The 27,115-nt window shown below is 47.9% G+C and overlaps 1 protein-coding gene across 2 annotated transcripts in view; it reads right to left on the minus strand.

Annotated features, from left to right (window-relative positions):
* PLEKHD1 (pleckstrin homology and coiled-coil domain containing D1) overlaps positions 1 to 27,115 on the minus strand; it is a 310,344-nt gene that overhangs the window by 45,116 nt on the left and 238,113 nt on the right. For both annotated transcript variants that reach the window (XM_069638581.1, XM_069638582.1), the window contains 2 exons: positions 15,784 to 15,878; positions 12,166 to 12,259 (listed from right to left, as the gene is read on the minus strand). In XM_069638581.1, the coding sequence (XP_069494682.1) occupies positions 12,166 to 12,259; positions 15,784 to 15,878 (189 nt within the window). The remainder of the gene's footprint in view (positions 1 to 12,165; positions 12,260 to 15,783; positions 15,879 to 27,115) is intronic.

Here is a 27,115-nt window from a genome sequence, read left to right on the forward strand (position 1 = left end):
AATACTGCCTGTCCCACCTGGGAGTCAGATCTAGAGTGTGCATCTAGACAATAGTGTTTTGTAAAGGTGTGCACAGAACTCCAGGTAGCCGCTTTGCAGATGGACTCAAGGGGAACATTTGCAATGAACGCTATGGAAGCCCCAGTGCCTCGAGTAGAATGTGCTCTTGGCTTGAAGGGTAGTTCTCTCTTAGCAAGAGTGTAACAGAGAGTGATGCATTGAACAATCCATCTAGATATAGTGGACTTTGAGACTGCATCTCCTTCTCTTCCTGCTGCCACCGAGACAAAGAACTGATTAGTCTTTCTCAGTGGCCTGGTTCTTTCCATGTAGAACATGACAGCTCTGCGTACATCCAGTGTATGCAGACTTTATTCTCCCAAGTTGGAAGGGTTTTGAAAGAACGTTGGTAGTTCTATTGACTGGTTTACATGGAATTTCGAGATTAATTTCGGTGCAAACCTTGGGTGTGTGCGTAGAACCACCTTATCCTTGTGAACTGTTACGAAGGGGTCTAGAACAGAAAGAGCCTGTAGTTCACTTACTCTCCTAATGGAGGTGATAGCTATTAGGAAAGCAGTCTTAAGAGTGAGGTCTTTAAGAGTTGCCTTGTGCATGGGTTCAAATGGCGAGCCCATGAGTCTGGAAAGTACCACATTTAAGTCCCATCCGGGAGCTCGGTTAGCTATCGGAGGGTGTATTCTCTTTACCCCCTCCATGAAGGCCTTGATAACTGGTATCTTCCACCACGACACTTTAAGTTGGGAAGTGGTGTATGCAGAAAGTGCCGCCAGGTGGACTTTAATGGAATTGAACACTAGACCTGAATCCAGTAAATGGGTCAAGTACAGAACAATGTGTGTGGGAGAGCAGTCAACCGGGTTGATGCGCTTACCTCTACACCAGATGACAAATCTTCTCCACTTGCTAGAATAGCAGTGGCGAGTATTAGGTTTACTGGCTTCCCTGAGGATGTCCATACATCTCTGCGGAAGTTGTAGATGTCCAAATTCTATGATCTCAGGAGCCAGGCTGCTAAGTTCATGGTCTGAGGGCATGGATGCAGTGTCCTGCCCTTGTCCTGTGACAGCATGTTGTACGGGCAGGGAGGTTGCACTGGGGGAGATAGGGACATCTCCATCAAGTGAGCGAACCATGGCTGCCGGGCCCACATTGGGGCCACTAGTATCATGGTAACTTGTTCCTGGTGCATCTTGTGCACAACTTTGTTGAGAAGGGGAGTCGGGGGAAAGGCGTAAACAAATTTCCCTGACCATTGAATCGACAGACCGTTCCCCTTGGACTGGTTCTGGGGTACTTGGAGGCGTACCTTTGGCATTGTGAGTTCTCCAGAGTTGCGAACAGGTCTATTTCCGGGAATCCCCATTGCGTAAAGACGTCTAAAACGATGTCTTCGTGCAATCGCCATTCGTACTCTTCGGGCAGGGGGAAGTCTCTGCTGAGTTTGTCTGCTAGCGGATTGAGTTCCCCTGGTATGTGTTGTGACAGTAGGAACATGTTGTGCTTGAGAGCCCACTTCCATATATTCTGGGACAGCTTGGACAGTCCTGGAGAGTGGGTGCCCCCCTGCTTGTTGATGTAGTACATGGCTGTGGTGCTGTCTGTAAGGACCATCACTGTCTTCCCTTGTAGGTGTTCCTGGAAGGCTTTTAGTGCTTTGAACAACGCCAGTAACTCCAGTAGGTTTATGTGCTTGGATGCTACGCTCGGAGTCCACACTCCGTGAGCAGTCTGATGGGATAGGTGAGCCCCCCATCCTGTGAGGGATGCGTCCGTGGTTAGAGTGGCCTCCACCGCGGGTGTGGCAAAGTGTTTTCCTATTATCAGATTTTCCTTTGTCCACCACTGTAGCGAGAGAACCAATGCCTGCGAGACCACCACTAGATCGTCCCATTGTCCGCTGGCCTGACACCACAGGCTGTTGAGCCACTCTTGCATTGGGCGTATGCGCAGGCGCGCATGAAGTACCAAATAAATACACAACGCCATCATTCCTAGCAAGCGCATCGCTTTGCGCACTGTCACCTCTCGACCTGCCACATATTGGGGGATCTGAAACAGCATGTTTTGGACCCTCTCGTTGGAAGGGAAGACGAGGCCGTCCTTTGTTTGAATAGAGCCCCTAGGAATTGTTTGACTTGGCTGGGGTCTAAGCTGGACTTCTAGTCGTTGATGGAGAAGCCCAGTTGGAACAAAAGGTCTACAGTCTTTTGGGTGTTTGAGAAGCATGTCTCGTAAGTATCCCCTGTTATGAGCCAGTCGTCGAGGGAAGGGTATACTGGGATGGATAACCTGCGCAGGTGGGCCGCTGCCACTGCCAGTACTTTCGTGAATACCCTTGGTGCAGATGCTATGCCGAAGGGTAGCACTCTGAACTGGTAGTGTATGCCCTCTATCATGAACCTGAGGTATTTTCTGTGCGCTGGCAACATTAAAATATGAAAGTATGCATCTTTCATGTCCAGTATTGTCATGTAATCTCCCTGTGATAGCAGTGGGATCACTTCCTGTAAGGTCACCATACGAAACTTTTGGGGTTTGACAAACTTGTTAGCTGGGCGCAGATCTAATACAGGGCGCATGGTTAGATCCTTTTTGGGTACAAGGAAGTACACTGAATAAATACCTTCCATTACCTGAGATAGAGGCACGACCTCTATGGCTCCTTTTTCCAGCAGTTGGTCCACTTCTTGGAGAAGGATGGCGAGGTGTTCTGGTGACATGCAGCGTCCCCTGAGGGGTCTGTATGTTGGGGAACTGTTGAACTCTATACAGTAGCCGCGGGCTACGGTGGAAAGTACCCAGCGGTCTGATGTTATTCCCTCCCATGCTGGAAGAAAGGATGTTAACCGGCCCCGACCAGCGTTGCATGGGAGGGGACACGAATCTTCACGTCACTTGGTGGTGTTGTTGGCTTGGGAGCCTCTGGAGGTGGAACCCCGGCCTCTTCCCTTGCCACGGCGTTGACCCCTCTGATTGTACTGGCCGCTATTACCCTGGTAGTTGCTGGCAGAACACTGTTGTTGTTGGTTTTGTTGCTGGCGTTGTCCACGAAAAAAGCGCTTATTACCAAATCCCCGCCTTTTAGGGGGTTTTGAAATTTGGTCTAAGGTCTTTATTGTATCAAATTCTTTCTTCGCGTTCTCCAGCGCATCATCCACTGCTCTCCCAAAGAGGTTGGACTCCTCTATGGGTTTATTAATAAGGGACACTTGTGTTTCCGCCTTAAATCCGGATTGCGAAGCCAGACGTGACGCTTCAGTAAAATTCCTTGTACCAAAGTGCGGCCAGCCGTCTCTGCTGCATCAAGGGTATTCGTGACGATGCTTTGATTGACCAGAGAGCCCTCGTTAACTGTAGCCAGTAAACGAGTCCTTAGGGGTTCGGGAACTTCTTCGATGTCCTGTTTCAGCTTAGCCCATTGAGCATCGGCGTAGCTTGCCAATAGGGTATTATTATTGGCGATTCTGGTAGAGAATGCTGCAGAGGTGGTGATTCTCTTGGCTAGGGCATACAGCTTCTTCCCCTCTTTATCTGGGGGTGCCTCGCTGGTAGATAGTGGGACTCCTGCCCTTTTCCTGGTGTTGGTCACGACCAGGGAGTCCGGGATTGAGGTAACCCTTAATATATAATGGGTCTGATTGAGAGGGAGAGAACAGTTTCTCAATCCTCGGATTGACCCCTCTCACCAATGCAGGAGTGGAAAGAGAAGGTGTAATACGTCTATTAACTGAGGCGAGGATGGGTATAATGTGGCTAGTGGGGGGGTTTTCTTTGATGTCTGGGGTGACCTCCCCAGTTTCGATTTCGAAATGTGCTGCTGCCTTCTTCAGCAGTGCATTGAAGGTGGGTTGATCATCGACAGGCGAAGGGTTCCTGACTGGTGTAGTTTCAGTAGACCTGATGACTATACTGCTACTGCCTGTGTCAGTCGACCTAGCCGGTGACTGCCAGGGATTTGGGTCGTCCTCGCCTGTGTCTTCCTGGAATCCCTCCTCACATAGGTTAGTTTCCTCGTGAAAACCTTCCTCTTCTTGTTGGTCTTCAACATAGGTGAACTCATCTTCCTCCTGGAAGAAGGTGTCTTCCTCAGTGGGATTGTAAGAGTATATGTCCTCCTGTATGGGGTTATAAAACTTCTGGTATTTAGCCCTTGGACTCTCCAGGGGTGCCTCCCTTGGTCTCTTGGGTGCCCTGTCTTCTGGGATGGACATGAACCTGTCTAGTTTGTCGATACAGGTCTGGAACCTTTCAAAGGTCCACTGAGGTCGGCCCGGATGGTCTGGGAAAGAAAAAGGAGTTTCTTCCTCCTGTAATTGTCTGGTTCTGTCCCATAACGTCGAACAAAGTGAGCCTTCGCCTTCTGAGTAGCTTTCTTGCTGGCTAGGGCCTTCTGTCGGCGTCGGGAACTGGCCTGATCTGTTTTCCGATGCTTTTGGCATATCTTTGGCCTTGTGCGCGGTTTTCGGCGTCTCACTCGCCATACGTCTCTGGCCGTCCTTAGATGCTATGCGCGCGAGGCTTTCGGCGATCATTCTCTCTTCCGAGGGATCGGTCGCCGTCGCGCTATGTAACGTCGAGCCTTTACTCGTCGAGTCCTTGCTCGTCGAGTCCTTGCCCGTCGAGTCCTTGCTCGTCAAGTCCTTGCTCGTCGAGTCCTTGTTGGCAACGTGAGCGCTCTTGCGATGCGCGTCGCCGGAGGTTTTGGTGTTAGCGCCCTTATTTTTAGAATGCCCAGTCGCCTGTCGCGGAAGCGGTGGTGGGGAGGGCTGACGACCCTTACGGTCGGCGGAAGACGCCGGTGGGCCCGGCGTCCCCGTCGGTGCTATGGCTGCCTTCGTCTTCGACGAATGCGTGCCGGGGGGTATGTGCTTTGGTGTTTTTCCGTGTGCGTCCTTGTCGCCAGGGTGTTCATCCCCATAAACTGGGCGTGAGCCGGGCTTGTCGGGGCCGAGGACGGATGACGAGGAGTGTGAACGCTCCTTTGAGAGGTCTACAGCCTCCGTTACGGGGGCCGTGTAGTCACTGTCCTCGTCACACTCGGCGGCGGCTGCAGCGGGCGAGGAGTCAGGCCTAGACATGGTGTAGGCTGCCCACCTTTTGACCCTGCGGTCTTTTAGAGTTTTGGGGTCAGTAATTTACAGGCCTCACAGCCGTCCTCCTGGTGATCGAGGGGTAAGCAACGGTTGCACCATTTGTGCTTATCCTTCCAGGTATATTTACCCTTGCAAAGCGGGCAAAACCTAAATGGCATCCTCTCCATAGCTGAGGGTAATAAGTGTAACTACGACCTCGAAAGAGAGGGAGGGGAAAGAGAAAGGCATTCTTAAAGATAAGAAAGAAAGACCACAAAACCCCACTCTCCCTACTGTGTATGGCCGGCGAGGCCAGGCCACGTGTTCGGCAGCGCCGAAGGATCCCCTCCTCTCGTCCTTCCGTCGAAGATCTTGTGCGGTGGAGAAACAGCTCTGCGTCGAGGGAGGGATCTACGTTATTGATATTAATAACAAATGACCAAAGGTCGAAGAAACTATTTGGCAATGTCTCTCGAGGAGCTCCGCATAAAGGCGACCAGTAGCTGGGCGGAAAAAAACAATCTGAGGGACCTCGACGCGTGAGGGATTGTGGGTACAAAGCAGGTCACTACAGGGATAGTGTTATAGACACGCCTTGTCGACGTCCCCTTTTCGACTACGAAAAACAAAATGCAATACTCCGCAGTGACCACTGGATGTCGGACCTATGCACAGCATGTGATTCTAAGCAGATTAACAAACATCAGAAATATATATATTTGAAACAAAAGGAAAAGTAATTCCACTTTTCCACACAGGGACGGCACTCAAAGCTGTCAGGACGTCAATAATTGTCTCCCAAAATAAATCCACCGTTCGCCACAAAATTCTTATACCATCTCCAGCTTTATTAAAGGCATGACAGAATTACGACGCGTTTCGCAACGCTCCCGTTGCTTGATCACATATAAAAGTCAGTATTTTGCACAGCGTTTAAATATGATTGAAAAGAGGGTTTGAACTCTATGGTTCTGCCCAGCCCAATTAGTCTCTTTTCTCTTTCACCTTTTCTCGATCCATAGGGATTTTCCTTCAGGCGGCCATTTTGGAGTGTGTTGGATATCATTCACACTATCATCGATGTTATGATAAAAAAAAATTATATATAACAAGTTTATGGTAGACCGGCAGTTTTTGAAGTTTTATACCGCTCATAATATATACATGCAATGCAATGTAGCAGACATCAATGTACCTTGTTAACTAACTTTCAAAGGAGCTGGCTGGATTTACCAATATGTTTTAGCCATTAAATTAAAAAATCCACTGAGAGATCTTCTTAAACACATTGTCCCATAAATATAAGGAAAGAGAGGTATATATATATATAATTATTATTCATAACACGCTTACTACCCAGAGGTTTCTAAGTGCAGACCCGGGGATCAAACATGCTTCCTAGGTGAGTGTGTTGCCCCTGAGCTATCCTCCTGAGACAACTGGGGTTACTCAGACAAAAGGGACCTCTAGTACGAAGGCCAACTGGCAAATCACCAGAGTTCTCTATAGGAAATCCATCAAAGAATATAAGGTCTGATAAGATCAATGGGAATGGGTTTAGCAGCAACAATTTGTACATTAATAAGTAACACTGGTTGGATCCTCACTGGTTGGATCCTATCGGAATGCGTATTACGTTTATCACGATCCTGAACAGTTCTGAGTGGAGCAAGTCGTTTGTGCCACTCAGGATTAAGGATAATTCCAAAGTGGCCAGTCCAGCCCATATGCTGCAACAGATGACCCAATCTAATGTACCCCCTTTTCATGGGTAGGGGATGATACAATTTGTTTAAAGACTAGTTCTCTAACAGCACCCCACAGACCAAGGGCAAGCGTGTCCATCGGATCCTTGAGAATTGAGGAATTGAGGGTGGATAAGAGGTGTACAGTTCCTCCTTCGATCAGGAGTCACCCTGTTTGTTTGTTTGTTTGTTTGGTTATTTATTGTGCGCGCCACACCCGAAGGTATCAGGGCCCAGGAGGTAAGAAGGCATACAGCTTGGTTACAAAGGTTAAAGAACATATAAAAAAACGGACATAGGAGTGAAATAGAATCAAAATCTAAAAAGCATAAAGAATACAGGCATATAGGTTCGTATGGGATGCTATCTAAGGCAGGAAGGTTATTTACAATTATGGTTCTAAGCTGAGGGGGTTACTTATCGTTCTCTTTGAACCAATTGATAAGATTCTGCCTAAATGTGGTAAATGTTTGGTCCCTTCTCAGTGAGGGTGGCAAGGAGTTTCACAATTGTGCTGATTTGACTGGAAAACTGGAGCCGCCAATAGTGGATAGTTTAAAGCATGGCACCTGAAGGCAGTTGGAGTTGACTGATCTCATAGGTCTGCTTGAGGTTTTTCTAGAGCTTCTTTCGATCAGGTAATGTGGTGCCTAATTGTTTAGACATTTATGGATGAGGGAGGCTGTTTTTAGGCGGATTTTGTTGTGTGTGGATAGCCACTTGTGTTTCCTCCTTTTATCGGAGATATGTTCTTTTCTTGAAATGCTTAGTGCAGCTCTAAAGGCATTGTTCTGGAGTATCTGTATTTTATTGATAATGTATTTGTTGGCACCAATGTATAGGGCGGTTAGATAATAGTAGTCCAGTTCAGATAAAATAAGAGCTCTGGCTAGGATCATGCAACTGTTGGGTGATAAAAATTATTTGCCAGCTCTAATTATTTTGCATATGTATAATGTGCATGAGGCCAGAGTGTTTACCTGTTTGGTAAATGTTAGGGTGGAGTCTAAGTAAAAACCTAAGGTCTAATCGGGGCTAATTGACTGAGTCCGCATGAGAGGAAAAGGCCATTTTGAAGAGGAAAGTTTTCCTCGTTAGAGTGGGCATCTTTACGAGGTTGCCGGTAAAACCAGACGGTAGGTGATGGGTTACTGGCAACCCTGTAACACTTACCACCGCCGCCTGACAGCCCGGTGCTAATGGGATATCGCAGGCGGCAGCAGTACAGTTAATTCCCATGGAGTCCCACACGACTCCATGGGCATGGGAAACCTGAAGCAGCTGCACCATTAGTAACGGCTCCAGTGCTTCAGTAAAACGCCTACCAGGAGGGGCCTGAATTCCCAGCATGTCAGGCCTGCCGGGAGTTCCGTCTCCCTACCAGCAGACTTCTAGTTTGGTGGTCCAGAAAGGGTGCTACCAGCACCCTTATTTCCGGACCGCAAAACTCATAATGAGGCCCAGATTTGCCCTTCTATGGGCCTGCACAAAGTTTCCAATCCCAGAACTGGAGTCTTGCTCACTCACAAGTATGTATGCATGCATGTTTTGTACTTTTGAAATGTTGCTGGAGAAGTGTTAAGCCCTATATAAAGTGCTGTAATGACAAGATGGAGGAAAGCAGGGAAGGGATTAGTTGGAAAGAGAAAAAGCAGGTAGCTCCCAGCTCTTTGGATGCTTGAATAGGACCTAAAAGCACATAAAACCGAATTCACATTCTACTCAGGAAGTCAAGTGAGGTACCCACGCCAAGTACCCAACATAAAATGTTCTGTTTCTTTTTTTTTTAAATCTCTTCTGTCGTGCTTGGTAGTATCAAGGCCCAGGAGGGGCCATGTTGGATGGGAGGTGTTTGGTCTACTGAGGATGTGGTCATGTGACTCGGGCATGCTGGCGGTGGTTGGATTCAGGTACTGGGATGCTGTCTGTGCATATTCCACATATTGTGGTTGATGAAAGCAGGGAGGTGTGTTTTGTCCTGGTCCCTTCGAGTCTTGGCTGAATGATGTCACTGAGAGAATGTTGGCTGTGTGCCTGGACGGTTTGGATGTGAATTGTGTTCCAGCCCAGGCAGTTGAAGATGCAATCCTGGGTGGTGGGTGCCAGTGGGTCCCCTTTGGGGCTCAGCCCTGATCCTGAGCTACTTACTTGTGACAACTTAATAAATGAAACTTGAGTGATCTTAAACAATTTTGTTTTTTATTTAAATCTCCTTGACCAGCACAAGAGGCTGTTAGCTCTAGTAGTTTTTAATTGGGCCATTTATTAAGACCAGAATTCCCATTGGGTACCTAAGTGTCTGCCTTCACACCTGAAAGCGGAGAGATGTCCTGCACCAAAGGAGGGACCGGCAGGGGGCGCATGCCCTTCACAGAGACGGGCACACGCAGGGGCTGACTATAGAGAGACACTTTGCCAGCAAAGCTCATGGGTGACCCGAATGTTTCTAGACAGTCTCGGATTGGAGGTATCTCTGCTGGGTATGGTGTGTCACCCCTTCCTGGGAGCATGGTATCTCCCAGGGCTCGTGCTATGGTCACATGGTGGAGACCATGTGACTAATAGAAAAGGGCCAGCCAGTTCCGGCTCATCATTCGATACTTTGGAAACCAGTCTCCTGTATGCTGGTGTGAACTGGGTGCCCCCAGCATGTCAGCTGGCTGCCCCCAGCCTTCATCTGCCTGGCATGCGTGACCACAGGGCAGGACATAACACTGAGGTCGAGATGGTTACTCCACCGGGGAGGAAATGGGTGGCACACTGGACCTGCCTGGTGAGGACACCAAGAGGAAGGCTGTATAAGTTCTTGACATTTAAAGAAGCGTGTGAGCTACCTGGTAAATTAAACCACCTTTGTTTTAAAACAGCAAATTGGCATGTTAATTTGCTCACGTATGAATGCATGTATTTCATTATATATAGCGCAGCGTAGTTAGGAAGCTAACGAGCGGTGTACATCAAGAACGAATAGTAACAGGGTACAGTGATATATATACAATTATGAGGACAGAACACCAAGGCTAAAGTTTGAAGGGTATGGAGATCTGGGGTACAGAGATTGGCAGGCAGGTGGTACAGGTTAGGGTGGAGTGTGTGACCCTCTCTGTTTTGGGGAGTATCGGCCATCAGATGGTCTTTGACGAAATTAATGTTCTTCCATGCTTTGAATTGCTTATTACTACGTTCACCACTCCCTTCTTCCTTTGAAACAATCCTCCTTCCCGGAAGTGGAAGTGTATGGCAGCACTCCTTCACAATACAGTAAAAGTGCGGGCAGTGAAGGTGCGGGGCTGGGAACCCACGTGATCTGTGGCTCGTCCAGGAGAGCACTGCAGCTGCCAGCTGTGCTGCATGTGAGCACTAATCAGCTGTTTGTCATTTCATCCCTGAGGGTCATGTTTGACCAGATCTTGGTCCTGGGCTTGTAAGTCGCTCCCTGCCCCAGTGGTGAAGGTGAACCTAGTCCCATCAAGGTACGAGGGTCGGGATCTTGAATCCTACACAGGGGACGAGCTAGAGGAACTTCCTTCACCCCGCATTCAAGAGCTCCAGTGGAGCCTCCAGCCGATTCCCCCCGATCCATTGGCCACTGGATCTGATCATGTAGTTTATTTTCCAATAGAAAAATAGGTTTCTCTTTCAGAGCGTTCTCATTTCAACCTCTGGTTGCAAATGCCGGAATACCCTGATGGCCTATACAGCTCCCTCTCTCCACGTGTCTTGTGGCAGCCCCATCCTGGATAACTATAGAGGCGGGGGTTGGGGAGGAGAGGGCACACGTCATTGTGCATAGGGTCTCCAAAATATGCAGCTGCGCGGGCATTTCGACCTCTGAAGTAGTGGGTCTCATCACGAATTGTTACAGTTGCTCATCAACAGTGTTACCGCTGCATTTACTGCTCCACCCCAATTCCGAGTCTGGTGTGCTTACCCACAGCTGATAGTTGGGGGTAAACACGCCAGAAAATTTCCCATTTTGGTGCAATTGCCGCCGGCGATATTACCGCACTGTAATTGCACCGAAAATTCCCCATTGGGTCCAATAGACCCAATGGACGGGTAACGGTTAGCGCCCAACCCATGATCCGGCGGCCACACCGCCAGACATGTGGGTGCTAATGCAAATAAAGTTGGGCAGTATGCCAATAGGGAAACCGCCCAACTCGTGATGAGGCCCACTGACTGCACCCATTTAGTCCTGGGCTGACTTAGAGGGCATGCCGGTCTGATAGCACAGCGAGTAGAGCACTCGCTTTGACATCTGTGCAGAGCCTGCGGCGGGGCCAAACTCAGCCTTTCATCCTTTCGAAGTTGATAAATGAGCACCACACAGCGTGGGTAACAATAAGCGGCGCTCAGATACCTGAGGGTTTGCAGTGCTATATAAATGCTAAAAAAAAAATATATATATATATATATTTGCAGCACTGGCCCGAGAGGCCATTGTGGGCTGGTATTGTGGGCCAGTTTGATAAGTTAGAGTACTCAGCAGATGTTAGTTTTGCTCAAAGACATTGGTCCAAAGTGCTATTAAATGCCTCTTTTGCAACAATTCTTCCAGAAATGTGCCCGTAAGCACTGATCAAACAGTAGGTTTCCAAAGATCATGAATATGGTAACAACCCTGCTATGTGGGGTGCACAGGGCTGGTAACATACCACCCGCCTGAGCCAGGTAGGCCCGAGTGAAGCTAGGGTCTTGCAAGGGCCCTGGGACCTTACCCGTCTTGTTTCCCTCTCATGCCACGGTTTATTGCTGTTATCACCCCAGGGGTTTCTCCAGGTCATTAAAAGCTTAGTAGCACTCTAATAGTTAATTGTTTTAATGGAAGTTGTGTCTATGACTTTTACGCGTGGCAATTTTCCTTAAAAAACTCTAAACACAGATGCCTGCAACAGACAACAGTCAAGGATATGAGTCCTCTTTCTATTTCCATGGCAGCCGTGATGATGGAGGACGTGGCAGAGGCTGTGAATAAAAAGTAAGTGAAGGGGTCTTGGGGATGAGTGAATAGTAGGGCAACTGCAGTGGGGCCTTAGGTGATGGTATACAGCGCATTGGAGGGGGCAAGAGGTGAAGGGGCCTGGGCCATGAGCTGTGATGGAGTGAACATGGTGGGCACCCATGGGAGGCATGCAGGTGGACAAGAGAACACGAGCAGTCACTGATTAATTCTGCCCACGTTGCTGACAACCTGATTGGCCAGACACACTCCCCTGAGTGCTAACAGTGAATCGTGACTCTAGGTGACCATTTTGAATCCCAATCCGTCCCCACTCCCACGGCTATGCGTACGGTGGCCCAGAAGGAGGGGATGAACTTGCCTCAAGCGTCCTCTGAAGGGATTCGGTCAGGGTGCAGAGCTCCTTCTTCTCCTCCTCCACTCCCTTGAGAGCTCGGGCGGTCATTTCCAGCTCCCTAGGGTGCAGACATAACCAGGGTTAAGATCGTTCGAGACGCAGAGTGCAGAGAGTCAGACGCAAAGTGCCACATTGTTAGTGTCCGGATGCCTGTGGAACTGCCGCAAAACTTCCGAGGCCCAGATTTCCACCGGAGGACATCAGGAGATGCCGGCGAACATTTCAGATTTGCTCCACCAAGAAACACTTGTGCACATGCGCGTTATAAACGCCATATCATATAGTATCACCTCCCTTCTACCCGATTCACAAAGCCTAAAACTGGAGCAAATCTGGAAATGCTCGGAACATCTCTGAGGTGCACATGTGCAAATGTGATTCACAAAGATTTGCACTGAAGAGCGTCAGGAGATGCCGGCGAGCATCTCAGATTTGCTCCACCTAGAAACACTTGTGCACAGACGCGTTATGAACGCCATATCACCTCCCTTGTACCCAATTCACAAAGCCTAAAACTGGAGCAAATCTGGAAATGCCCGGATCATCCCTGAGGTGCACATGTGCAAATGCACTGAAGAGCGTCAGGAGGGGCCCTTCTCAGTTGTGCACCATCTCCCTTGTACCTGATTCACAGAGCCCGAACCTCTCTCCCTGTGCACCCTTTTTAATCACATCATACTTTGTTCTGAAAAACATTTTCGGGAAGTAGTATGTCTGAAGGCACCCCAGACTCCCCCCTGTTCATAATTCTGATGGCGAGCATGTGTGCGAACCCTGATGGATCTGTGTAGCTGCCGTAACTTCACTGAGCAGTGATATTCAAACTTTTTTATACTAAGCCCCACACTTGAGTAAAAATATTGTTTCCAGGCCCCTCCACACGGTATAACTGTTATATCTTCTATTACAAGCAGTCACCATAATCTCTTTTTAAAGAGCCTCATGCCCCCCTCGACATCCTTGGGGAATGAAGACCACTAGAGGAAGACTGAGAAGCCTTAGTTCACTCTTATGCATGATGTGTATATATATATATATATTTATTTTTTGCCTCCCCGCTGTGCCTTAATTTTCCCCCACAAACACTTGGGACCATTTTGTTCAATATTGTGTGCTCCTCCGTATCATATTGAGTGACATGTGCTAAACATTGGAACAACCACAAACTTTGAGAAAGAGCTTATCTTAACAACAAACAAACAACACATAAGCGGCACCAAGAGCACACAAGGCCTGACATCGATCCGATACTCACATCAAAGCTCAGCGCACAGTGTCAGCCAACAGGACACCACCTCTCTCACTATCCTACTCCTTCTTCACCTTACTAACCCATCCCACCTTCTCATTTGCCGATCCGCCTGAGTGCCTGGGGACCAACTCCGTTGGTGACGGTGCGTGATACAAATACCTTTAACATTTAACAAAGTATTTGAAAAATACATCAATTAACCCTGTTGCACGCATATTTAGTAAATGCTGCGATTTTTCAGGAAAAGTCAAATGCCAAGGCTTGTACAAAAACATACATACAGTTAAAAAAAAGCAAGACATGGGCCCTCATTATGAATCTGCCGGTCTGGGAAAAGTGCAGGTAAAATGGCCGGTAATACCAGATCCAGCATTATTCCCGGACCGTCACACTCTGAGTTTGCCGGTAGGGGCAGTGAACTATCGGCAGGCCTGACCTACAGGGAGTTCAAGCCCCTACCGGCAATTAATTGCCCCTTTTGCCGGCACCGTTACTACCAGTTCGGTGATAGGGGAAGCCAATTCCATGGAGTCCATTGGGACTCCATGGAATGGGAACTTATCGTTGTTGCCTGCACCCGTAATATCCCGGTAACACTGGAATAACGGGCGCTGGAAATATTTTCCTACTCCAGCCATACACTGTTTTCAGGCTAGCTTCGCTCTAAGGCGATTAGTTTACATTGACTTCATATTTCCCACACTTCAGTCTCCAAGGAGGCTTTTCCACCTTTCTAAATTAGGGTTGTGCTCTTTAACCGGATCAACGATAAAATCCAGTTGGCGTTCTGGAATGTATGCAAATGTTTGAAATCATGTGTAACGATTGTCTCGCACCTATTCATGGTGGCTATCTGGGGATCCTGCCTACATTCCAACATTCTACAGGCTCACATGGTACGTAAAAATACCTGATTTTCGAGACTCCAAATGAGAGATGTTTCTATTATCTACAGCTGACCTGGGACTCGATCATTGTTCAGTGCAGTAAAGAGTTCACTATTCCCATCCTTCAGTCATGGAGTCTAAGAAAGTCTCCCACTTGAGGCTTGGAGGCTCATTTCAAGTTACACGGCATCCCGGCGGGAAATCCGGCAGGATACCGGGAAGCTGCCACTGCCGCCTCTGCCGTCTGATATCCTGGTATTACTGCGATATTACGGCTGGTGGAGATGGCGGTCAGTTCCCCTAGGACTCCATGGGATGGGATTGCCGCAATGACCGGAACCAATAGTAGCGGTGCCAGTGATTCTGGCATTTCTTTGCCGATGAGGGCTTGATCACTGGCAGGTCAGGCCTGCCGGTAGATCAGAGCACCCACCGGCAAACTCGGGTTTCCCTGGTCCGGTACAAAATGCTAGTGCCAGTATTACCGGCAATTTTTCCAGCATTTTGACCAGACTGGGGGCCTCCTAATGAGGCCCTTGGACTGGGGACAATTATTTGTTGAAGGAATAACGTGAGCAAGGGAACGGAACGCTTCCAACAATGGAAGAGAACGCTTGTTCTTCATGAAATGACTTATTTCTGGACTACGCTATACGCATTAGAAACCACCCGTCAATATGCGCTCGTTTCCATGGCTTCACGCGTTTGCCCATTCCTGGTTAGTGCAATGCTTTGATCGTTCAACACTGACTCCTGGGGCCTGCAAGCTATCACCAGCCCTATCCCTACCCCCACTCTCTTTCATACCTGTACACATCTTTCATGTAGGTTTAACCTTTCTCCTCCTTCACCCTGTCCTCTACTTTGCTGCACTTTTCTATTCTCTCGCAGATTAAGGTCTTGGCACTCCTGCCGGGGGCATAATGCAGCACTCTCGGACAAGCCTGTGCACTGTTAGACCACTCCCATGGTGATTGGCGCAGTATAATAAACTAACATAAAATACCATCATTGCATTTCATTGTACCAGTCACTTGGAGCACAGAGTTCAGATGGACGGCAAATCTAAAATGGATAGGGATCCAGAATAGAACATTACGGAGAGGACAGGGGGATAAACCAACATTCCTGACCCCTCCTAGTTTACAATACTTTTCTCTGTGTAGGTGAGCAGGGTACAGCTCCCCGCGACATCAATCGTGGCACGGAGAAGTGGGCGACATGTCAAGGTTGCGTACTGGCTGTATGGGTGTAGATCCCATCACCTTCGCCAAAGAATGGACCTAGGTTGCCCTGACATGCATGGAGCCCCCACATGATCAACCCTGTTGACCTGGGACCTGGTTCTGGGATTTCCTGGAGACTAGCCCCCCTTGCTGAGTCGGACGACCCCCCCACACGCTCCCAGTATGACCAGTACTTCCCGCTGTTGGATGTTCTCACCGCTTGATCTGCCCCTGCTCCACCAGCAGCTCATGCACCACCGCCTCGAACTTCAGTTTCTCTTCTTCCAGCACCTGGTTCAGTCTCTCCAGCTCCTGCAAGGCAACACATCAGTCATCAGTCATGCATAATAGGCAATGGAGAATGCTGGAGTCTGTCACACATGGGCTAATCAGACACCAGGGCAAGGGTCTAGCTTCAAGCCTGCTGTGGCATTGTTACTTCCCCACAAATGCCATCTCCTATTCCAGTGGCAAGCACAAGAGTCTTGTATGTTTTCACGGTTTCCGCAATGAAACAAACCACACATAAACTCGCCCAACACCACACGACAGCTACCAACCGAAAAACACACCCACACTCAGTGACCGGTTTCTCTGAACTGAAGCTGCCAACAGCACATCACAGCTCTCTTGCTCTTTTCCCCGCTCACTCCTACTAACATGCCCGTCACCCTCCTTGCTTAACAGATCCGCAACAACGCCAAGAGGACGCGCAGGAGGCGACAGTGCGCGGTATAAGAACCTTTAACAAACAAAACAAACAGAACATTGTGGCTCTAACCTAGAACCAGGCATCTTCCCCAGGCTCCTTAGCACTCAGGCGATCATGGTCAGGACCGAGGTAGGTGGAGGACCTTGACTCACACAAGTACGGTAGCCCGCGTTTCCTCACCTCATCCCCTCACACTCGCTCGTCTTGCAGCTGTGGTCGCTGCTTTGGTCCTTCTTCATTGGAGGATTTTGATGTCGTGCTTCTGTGCTAGTGTTGTCTGCAATGGTGGACACTAGGACACCACACTGCCAAGCACCACTATGCACAGATATCACCTTTAGAAGGCACGCTCCATATGGTGGGCCAACTAAACGTAAGCATTGAGTACACGCTGTCCTAGTCGTAGAAGCCACCTCCTACTAGCCTGCGCGGGGGAGATTCAGAAACGATTTCCAACGCATTCTTACCAGTTTACTTCATATATCAGCCTGCTTCTAAGGCTCCTATGTCCCACGTACATGTGTCTTTCGCAACATCACTGCTCCCCATGCCCCATGTCTCATGTGACATCACTCACCGCTCTCCCATGTTCGTTGTGACATCTGTGCCAACTTCATGCTCGCCTTTCCTGACTTCAGTGCCCACTCCTTCCTCATGTATTTTGACATCACTGTCCACTCAACCTTGTCTCATGTCGCACCAGTCCCCACGACACATGTTTCTTTTGGCATCAGTCCCACTCCATACCGTGTCCAGTGATAAAGTCGCCAGGGGGCGACATTTCCCAAAAAATGCACCCTCAGTAAAAATCAAAGGCCCTCATTACAACCTTGGCGGAGGACCATGGTGCTATTGGCACCATGGTCCATGCCGCTAAGGTTACGATTCCGCCATGGTGGATGGCGGAATTACCGCCCCATTCCAAGGTGAGTGGGATGGTAATTCCCCATTCACCATTTGCCCTTCCCCATTCCCATTTTTGCCCCATAGGGCATAATGGGAACGGGGAAAGGCGCTAAGTATGGTTCCGCAAATTGCGGCACCGTACTTAGCACCAAGGTCACTTTGCGAAATTGGTTTTAACGCCTGCAAAAAGCAGGCGTTAAAACCCGGGACCTCTTAATCAGGCGTTAAGGGTTAACGGCGCAGACGGCGCCATTAAACCCTTAACGCCTGACTTGTAATGAGGGCCAAAGACTTTCTCTACATATTCTAGCTTGGGAGTTTAGAATATAAAATGATACCCCTCTTAGAATATTTGGGGAAATATTTTAGGGGTTAGAAAAAAAAGGTCGCCGACCTAGTGACTTTTTCCATGCAACATTTTCAGATGGAACCTTCCGTATATGTATTTGTGGCATCAATGTCCACGCTCCACTTCTCCCTAGTAAGCTAAGGGCCCGCTCCACCTGTCTTACTGGCATCTGTTGAGGTGAATCTTCCCAGTGTTATTAATGTGCCACATTTGCATTATAATATGTTCAGCTAAAAGAGTAACATTGTGATGTCATGTAGTTCCAATTGGAGTGTTTAGTTTCACTGTGTATTCCAAGGTTGGTCAGTTGGAGCCTGCCTCTTGAAGGGGTACCTGCTGTCCTTGAATGATACTTAATAAAGGACTTCTATATATATATATCACTGCGTGGACCCATACTTAACATTGGCGACGAGGATGGGATGTGAGTGCAGAAGGTACTGTGGGTATTTGTGCATTAGTACACAATGCCATAAGCAAAGAGGAGTGGCTCTGCTGATGTTTTGGATGAGGTCTTGGGGCAAGTAAAATTGTGGACCAAAACAGGTTGGCCCAGAAAAGATCTCATTGAAAAGAAATATGATGTTTATTACGGTATTAAAGAGGAGTTGAGCATGTCAGAGGATGGGTCTCAACTCAGAAAAGGAATGTCAACAGGGAAAGGATGATGGAGGATTGGCACTTCATGTCGACTAGGGCCACCTGATGTCCTCTGGTCTCCGGTTCTTTCTACACCGAGGATCTTCACCTCCGAGAGGGACAGCAGGCGAGAGGCGGGCAGGAGGTGAAGTTGAAGGCTGGCATCCAGGCAAGTGGGAAACGCTTCTTATGAGCGTCGGCGCAGCGACCGCTGCTTGGGGAGTCTTGCGCGAGCCTCGAGGCAAGGAGTGGCGTTGTGCGGATCCAAAGCCAGCCGCGGCCCGGCTTCAATTTGAGCGTTTGTACAGCGCAAGCCCCGAGGCAAGGAGGGGCGCTGCGCGCATCCAGAGCGAGCCGCAGCCCGGCTTTAATTTGAGCGTGGGTGCAGCGGCTGCTGTTTTCGGAGTCCCGCGCGAGTCCCAAATTCAGGAGGGGTGTTGCGCAGACCCAGCGCTGCCCGAAGCTCGAGCCGCAGCACGGACCCGGGAGCGAGCGCTCGCGGCTCAAGTGTCTTGGGTAGCCACGCCCACCTCATGACGTGCTGGCCTCCAGAAGCCCCGGTCCTCCCATTGTGACATCCTGTCTTCTAGCAACGTCTGTCACAAGCCCGGCCACACAGAATATAACGCGGAATCATTTGGTTGCAGAGATCCTAGCAGAGTGCTAACAGTGGACTGAAATACATCGTCCTGTAACCATGGCCGCCTCCATTCCACCTCCCCTGCCCTTTCTGAGTGAACCAGGCCGGGCTCCGATTACATGGGACAGGTGGAGGGACATGTTTGAGAATTACCTGGTGGCGATGGGCGGGGAGAGATTTCCCCCTGCGCGCAAGAGGGCCTTACTCCTACACAACCTTGGTATAGAAGGACGCAGAATCTTTGATGGACTTTCCAGACAACATGCCCCTGAGGCAGGTGACATGGATGAATATATGTTTGCCCTTAACCAACTTCGGGATCACTTTGAACCGAAGAAGAATGTCAGTTTTGAGAGACACAAATTTTTCCAGCGGGCCCAAGAGAAGTCGGAGTCTGTGGAATCCTACATTGCTTGCCTCAGATCCCTGAGTTACACTTGCGAGTTTGAACATTTGACTGATTCCCTAATTAGAGACCAGCTGGTTAGATGCACCAATAACGTGAGAGTCCATGAGAAACTTCTTGCAAAGGATATGAAATTGGATGAGGCAGTAGAATTAGCAAGAAGCATCGAGCAGACTTCAGAGTATGTCAAAGAACTTAGGATTGACAAATCCAATCCTCCATCGTCTTCGGTTTGTGTCGTTAATCAAAAGAAGAAAGTTGGCCTTTCCACAGTCAAGAGAGGAGGAGGAAATGCAAGAAATCTATGTGCTCGTTGCGGCAGCTCAAAACATGGTATGAACTATCCCTCCTGCCCTGCAAAATATGCGGAATGTTTCAAGTGCAGGAATAAAGGGCATTTTGCTAATGTTTGCAAGGGTAACGCTGTCAATAGTATCGACTTCAGGCCAATGAACAATAATGAAGACGGCATCGGAAGGGGGTACGACATCCAAGAAGTATCCAGCACTCAAGAATTCACCCCAAGACACATATTCGAGATTTCAGAGATGTCTGGGATGACCAAAGATCCCGTGGACAAGTTCCAAGTGGATGGAATTGAGCTCAAAATGAAAGTTGATACTTGTTCCCCCTGGACCATTATATCACAAGAGACATTGACAAACATTCTGGGAAAGAGCATTACTATTATACGGCCTACCAATGTCAGGGTGTGTGGATATGCAGACTCTGATTCCTTAATAATCTTACTCTTGTCACTTCTTTCACATTCTTTACAGCTCCTCACACATTTCTCTACCTGACTGTCAATACCTGGCCACCAAAAGAATTGCCTGATATGCCTTTTAGTACCTCCCATGCCTAGATGGCCTTGGTGAGCTATGTCCACTAAATTGGGCCTGATGTCATATGGAGGTACTATTTTCATTCCTTTTCTGAGTTGAGACCCATCCTCTGACATGCTCAACTCCTCTTTAATACCGTAATAAACATCATATTTCTTTTCAATGAGATCTTTTCTGGGCCAACCTGTTTTGGTCCACAATTTTACTTGCCCCAAGACCTCATCCAAAACATCAGCAGACTGCCACTCCTCTTTGCTTATGGCATTGTGCACTAATGCACTAATACCCACAGTACCTTCTGCACTCACATCCTTGACACTCTCGTTCTGTGCGGGCAGTCTAGAAAGACAATCAGCAATCACATTTTCTCCCCCAGGTATATACACCACTCTAAAGTCATATGCTAACAAGTCAATCATCCAACGAGATATTCTAGGTGAACCTTTAGCCCATTCCGCACTGCCCAGTAGCTGAACCAACGGCTTGTGATCAGTTTTTACAACAAACGACTGACCCATAGAAAAAATTTAAAATGAGCAACAGCCCATGATACAGCTAGGGCCTCTCTCTCCACCACGGAATAATTGCTCTCCGCCCCCCTCAGGGGTCGGGAGGCAAAAGCTATGACATGTTCAATGTTGCCATCATATTGAAAAAGAGCGGCACCCAGGCCTAATGTGCTTGCATCTACAGCCAGCACAGTTCGTCTGCCAGAAACAAACCCTCTTAAAGAAGGTGCCTTCACAATGCTATCTTTTATCTTACTAAAGGCATTTTGACATTCAACAGACCACACATATTTGGTGCCCTTTTTCAATAAATCTCTCAAAGGAGATGACATTGCAGAAAAACCATCAACAAACTTGTGGTAGTACTCCGCCAATCCCATGAACGAGCGTAGTTGCTCCTTGTCAAGGGGTTGGGGAGCACTCACAATGCTATCCACTAAAGACCTCCTGGGGGCAATACCATTACAGGAGATTTTATGCCCCAAGTAATCCACTTCCGTAACAGCAATTCTGCATTTCTCCCTCTGTACAGTCAGACCTGCTTCTCTTAGTCTGACTAACACTGACCTAAGTATCTTATCATGTTCAGGACCATCATTTGCAAATATCAGAATGTCTTCTTGAAACGCTGTTACTTTCTCCAGGCCTTTCAATACCGTTTCCATCACTCTCTGAAATACAGATGCCGCAGAGGCCAAACCAAAGGGCATCCGGTTATATTTGAAAACACCCTCAGGAGTGATGAATGCAGTCAAGTGTTGACACTCTTTAGACAACGGAACCTGATGGTAGGCAGCAGAGAGATCTATTATGGAAAATAACTTGGGTTCTCCTAGAGTGGACAAAACTTCTGAGATATTCGGTAATGGGTGTCTCTCAACCACTATGTTCTGGTTGAGGCTTCGTAGGTCGACACACAATCTCATTTTACCATTCGCCTTAGTAACCAAAACCACTGGAGACAACCATTCCGTAGCTACAACAGGTTCAATCACCCCTTTGTCAACCAAACTATTTAGCTCCTCTTTAAGTTGTGCTCTCATCTTCAGTGGTACCTGTCGTACCTTGTGTACCACTGGTTGGGCATTGTTCTTAAGTCTGATGTGATGTTCAAACTCTTTAAGCCTTCCCAACCTCTCAGAAAAGACCTGTGGAAATTCCTTGGTCCAAGAGTCCCCCAACTCAGCAATGGTAACAGGATCCGGTGCATTGGCTTGTACCCTTAAACCCAGTTTTCTCTGCTCCTCCCAGCCTAGCAGAGAGGTCCCTTTTTCCGCCACAAGGATCGTGGCTTGGCATATTCTTTCCTTGTATAAGTGGACCCATACTTAACAGCATCCCTTCTTCCTTGTCTCTTGTGACTTCAACACTCACCCTGCCTCCTTGCCTCTGGTGACATCACTGCCCACGCACCCTTGTCCCTCGTATCATCAATCTATAACCAAAAAGGTGATCACCTCTTTTGTTTTTCTCTTGTTTTGTCAATATCACCTCTTCCTCATCTTTTTTGACTTCAGTGCCTTCTCTGTACCTTGTCTTGTGATCTCAGTCCCCACCCCGACTTTTCTCTTGTGACATCAGCACACACACCCCACTGGGCTCTCTGACATCATATGACCACTGCTCCTGTTTACAGGACCAGTGTTAGCTACTCTATATGCTTATCTCCGATTCCCACCCACGCCTCTCTTGTGCCTTACAGTGCTAAAAAAACGTGTTCTTTGTAACCTCAGTGTCCACTCCTTTGGGGGTATTTGCTGGGTGAATCATTTCGAAAAAGTGACAGAAAACACTGTTTCCACCATTTGCATTGTTTCTGCCAGTCCTTGTCATGCGGGCATTCGCTTCATGCCACGATGGTTGCTGTGGCAACGCTGTATGTGTTGCCGCAACCAACATGGCGTCTGGAACAGGACATCACGCCCCTCACAAGATGATGTCTGGTGCGTCCACAGCCTCACTTCCGCATTTGCTCAGCGCCATTCGGATGCCACGTATTTCAAGACACTGCAGTGCACCTGCTGCTTCCTGTGTTGAAACTTAGGTATTCCTTAATGCGTCGTGAGTCATTCTATCGTGCTTGCTCCTCATCTACAACGCGCTACTTCCATTGCTCCTGCCATCTTTCCTGCTCCGAAATCCACTCCTCATGTGCTACTCGCTGACTTCTGTATTGCTTGCCATCATTTCTGTACATGGGCCTGTTATTGCCATCAGTCTGCTGTCTACATCTGCTGCACACTAGGACAAGAGTTTTCTTCCCCATGACAGCTTCCCTTTAGGCGATTTCCCTGGACGGGACTCTCCTTCCAGTTCTGATTTGACTGGAGGTGAAGAGGCCTCCAGTGGAGCTCGACCATACGTCAATGGACCCAGAAGACCCAAATCACTGCAGGCACGTTCAATCGCTGACAATCTTTGCCATCTGTCAGATTGTCGTGCCTTACAGTGGAGTAACTTTGCTGAAAATGTTGGGGGGGACATGACATCTGAAGAAAAGGTGCCCCAGCCAAATGAATGGTGACAAATGGTGTGCCATGAATGTTGGGGGGGACAAACACCCCTTTCCCCCCCAAAATTACACCCATGGTGCCTTTGCTACTCAGGTGTGGGGAGCAGGGTGGACATACCATGTCCGCCTCCATTTCCCACGCCAAAAGACCAACGCATGGATTTTCATGCTGGTAGTCATTATTTTTATGGAGCCCGCCCGAAATTAGCACCTATTAAAAGCAAGTCCATTCCATAGGAATCCATTGTAAACCCTCTCACACTCCTTAACTGCCTGCAACAGTTACACTTTTCTACTAGCGTAGTGGGAAAGTGACGAGTAAAGCTGATTGTGCCTATGATATAGTTTAAGCTTCACACTCCCTGGTGGCAAGGCTACAATTTCCCAAAGGGGACCTTTTACACTTTACGCGTTCTTATACCATTGGTATAAGCCAATGCACAGTCTTCTCTGAATGCTGATAAAATCAGAATAAATGAAGCCACGGCCTGGATTTAGGGGAACAGCATGAAAAGTGCGTGCTAAGGGCATAGTGAGTAGCAAGCAAAGGGAGTTAAATTGTAAATGAAAGAGACACACATTTTCCCATGCTCAGACGGTCTAGAACTCACAGCTGATATCAGTCCAAGCCCTGGAGGTCACAGTAATTTCAGCAAATCCTCTAGGAGATTGGACACTCTACATGCGGGTCATATTTTCCGAATATCATAACAGTCCATCTGTGTGAGAGATTAGCTCTAGGATTTGGGGGTCCCGGTGCAGCCAAAGAAACCCTTATGAAAATATAAGGGATTAAAAATCCTTAAAGCTGACATTGCAAATGTGTAAATTAGTAAATGGAAGAAGGTTCACTCTTTGGACAAAGACATAAATATACCTCAAGCAGCACCTTCACACCATTTGGCCCAATAACTCAGGCTCAAAATAACATCCTGCAAAACGTCAAGAGCAAGACACAGACTAGCAACCATAGGACTGGTGATCAAGACCTGAGAGAAGCCCTATCAAAGGGGAGAGCAGTCCGAAGAGGCAACCACCTGCCACCCCCACTCAGTTCACTACATCCGCCACTGCCATTACAGACACAGAAAAGGGGAAATAAATCAAAGTATTCAGCCTCTCTTAAGCATAATTATGGATCCATTGGGAAGTAGTGAATGAAGAATGAGGAGCTATTTGAAGCGACCTTCATACGAGAAGACCCTCAATAGAACATATCCCTCCTTGTCCTCCATACTGGGCAAGCTAGTTAGAAGCCAACTAGCTCTGCTAGGAATATTACAGATTCTGATGCTGGTCCCACCACCAAATCCTCACCTTTGGATGATGGGCATCATCATCCAAAGATGATGATTCGGAAACCTTCCAAAACCTTTGGAAGATTTTTGAACCAGCCGAATCGCAGACGACCAGTTGAACGCCATCATTTTGCACCTCTTTTGAGGGGTGAGCTCTAGGCCACCTTCTAAATCCTGAAGCGAACGGCACAAACGGAATATGATACTCTAAGAGATGCCATTCTGGAGAGACTTAGGATTGAACAAGAGTATCAAGGGCGGCATTAATGAGGTGTTCATTTGCACCCTCAGAATAACCACAACATATGTCGTACAGAATCCTATTCCTCTTAGAAAAATGTCTGGAAAGAAATAAACTCATAAGAAGTGAAAGAGGAACTGATTCTGGAACGTTCCTCAACTCCTGCCTTCCCAGTTATGGTGGGCAGCTTGGCACCTGCATAAACAAACCCTGGAATTGGCCATTCGAACCACGAATGGGGTGTAGAGGTCTCAGCACTGGAGGCCAACTAACAGAGGATGAATAAAAAGGAAGCAGGGAATGCCATCAGACCCTGGATCAGCCTACCCATTAACCCTAAGGTTGGTCAGCGCCCACATCTATTCGGGAAGCCATTAAGGCTTAGGAAAGCCAAGAAACTAACATCTATTTTGGCTGAGGAACGTCCTGTCATGTGTTTATAACTGTGCAAAACCTGACCGTACAGCTGGTTCAAGAATAACCATCTGCCATTAAGGACTCATATACCAAAGCACGCGTGTTCCAGCTGAAACAGAACGGTCAAAACAAAACTGACGGCTCGAGCCAGAATACCAAGCCTTCAAAATGGCAAAAGATATAGACATATTGGCCCAAGGGATTCCTGGCAGAAGCTGCCACCTTCTGATCAAGCTAAAAGGACAAGAGTATAGGGCCCTTCTGGATTTCAGAAGACAACAAACTGCCATGCCAACCTGGTACTCCAAAAACAGATACATGTGCGCCCTGAGGCCTATGGGCATGTGCCACTGTACAAGCATTAAATAATAATAATAATAGAGTGGTCTCCATCACGTGATTAGATGGGGATAGTACTAGAGCGCACTACTCCAACCAACTCTACACACCAACAGTTAAATGCGCAAAGGCTGACGGTGCCAGCTTCCCATTCATCGCCACTAGACAATGGAACACTCTGCCACCCACACTCACAAATGAACCTTCTCATACCGCCTTCCGTAAAGCCCTGAAAACGTGGTTGTTCATCTAAACCACACAGTCACACCCAGCATCACTCCTCTAGCCTATTAGTGGTAGCCGGTTCTCCTGTAACCCCTCAAACATTCTACATTGCTTTTCTTCTGCTCTTTCCTCTGCAACCTGTAACTTATATACTTTCTCCTGTCAGTACCAGGTTTCCATGTAACCATACGAACTTCGGACTGTATATTTGTCATTTGTGTAACTAAGTAAGCTTCCTTGCAACAGTGCTGTGTAATGGAGGTGCTGAAATGAAGACAAGGTACCAGCAACTGAATGCAGTAGGGAACAGCCGCCCCCCCTACTTAAAGCTAGGCAGAGAAATTCATATGGAATGATTTAGTATTGTAAATGTGTAAAAATTGAATGTGTACAAAGTCGAAAAGGCTTTAAGTTTGGTTTAGTAAGTAGGGAAGTTACAGAATGCATATTATAAAAGTTGAGTAGGAAAATGATTAAGGTTTTTTTTTCTATAACCAGACAGAAAAGAACTCTGCCATTTATATAACTAACAATGCCTTTAAGTGACAATGCTTTTAACTGATAATGCTGCTAAATGGGAGAAAAAAGATGCATAAATGAAGAAATGCTGCAGAGCGTGTTAGCATGAGTCAGTCCTGAAGTTGAAACATTCAAGGCCACCGTGCCTTCAGAAACCAGATAAACGTGCTGAAACCAGACAAGTTAATTGGGCAGTGTCTGAAAACTTAGCTAAGGGAAACAGCTGCATGACCATATTTGGGGCAGCGCCACCAGGAAAAAGCCTAGGATGTGTGCCAGAATGTAATTCATTTTAAAGGTTTAAACCTTTTAACTGCCATGGGTCTTCCCCCCAGTGCCAAGGCCTTTTTGGTGATTTCAGTATTTCACCATGCAAAGCCTTTTAACATTTTCTCCCTCATTAACCCCTTAAGTGCCAAGGATGTCCTTGGCACTGGGGAGGTAATCTTAAACAAGATAAGAAATAATTGCCCGGTGCGCGTGTGCTCAACGAAGAGTTTGCCAGGACATGTTTAGAAAAGGTGGGGTTTGAACCCTCTTTCTCTGACAAGATATAAAAGGGAGCTCTGTTTTTAGCTGAGGGTTGGGTTTGTGTACTCAACAACAATGCTGTTTGTGCTCTGTGTCGGCCTAGCATGAAATAAAACCTGATGAATCTGACTCTGTCTCCTGCCTGCTGCTTGGAATGATTTTGCTGAAATGCCAGAGAGCTCCATAGAGTGCCAATGAGGCTTAGAGAGCTTCAGAGAGGGTCCCAGAGAGCAACAAAGGGCCCCAGAATGTCCAGGAGGTCCTGACAGAATGGAAGAGGTGAAAAGGAGCACAATGGAGGTCTTAGCGCCTCCTCTTCACATGGCGAGCCAGCCAGGAGGGATAGGATGATGGACAGACTGATCAAATTACTGAACAAGAGTACATCTCTTCAAGCCGAAAAAGAACCTGGACAATCAAGACTAAGAGACTAAGGTGAGCCATACTGTTCTGCCCAAGAT

Source organism: Ambystoma mexicanum, chromosome 14, assembly GCF_040938575.1.
Source record: "Ambystoma mexicanum isolate Mex_15411 chromosome 14, UKY_AmexF1_1, whole genome shotgun sequence".
Lineage (NCBI taxonomy): Eukaryota > Metazoa > Chordata > Amphibia > Caudata > Ambystomatidae > Ambystoma > Ambystoma mexicanum.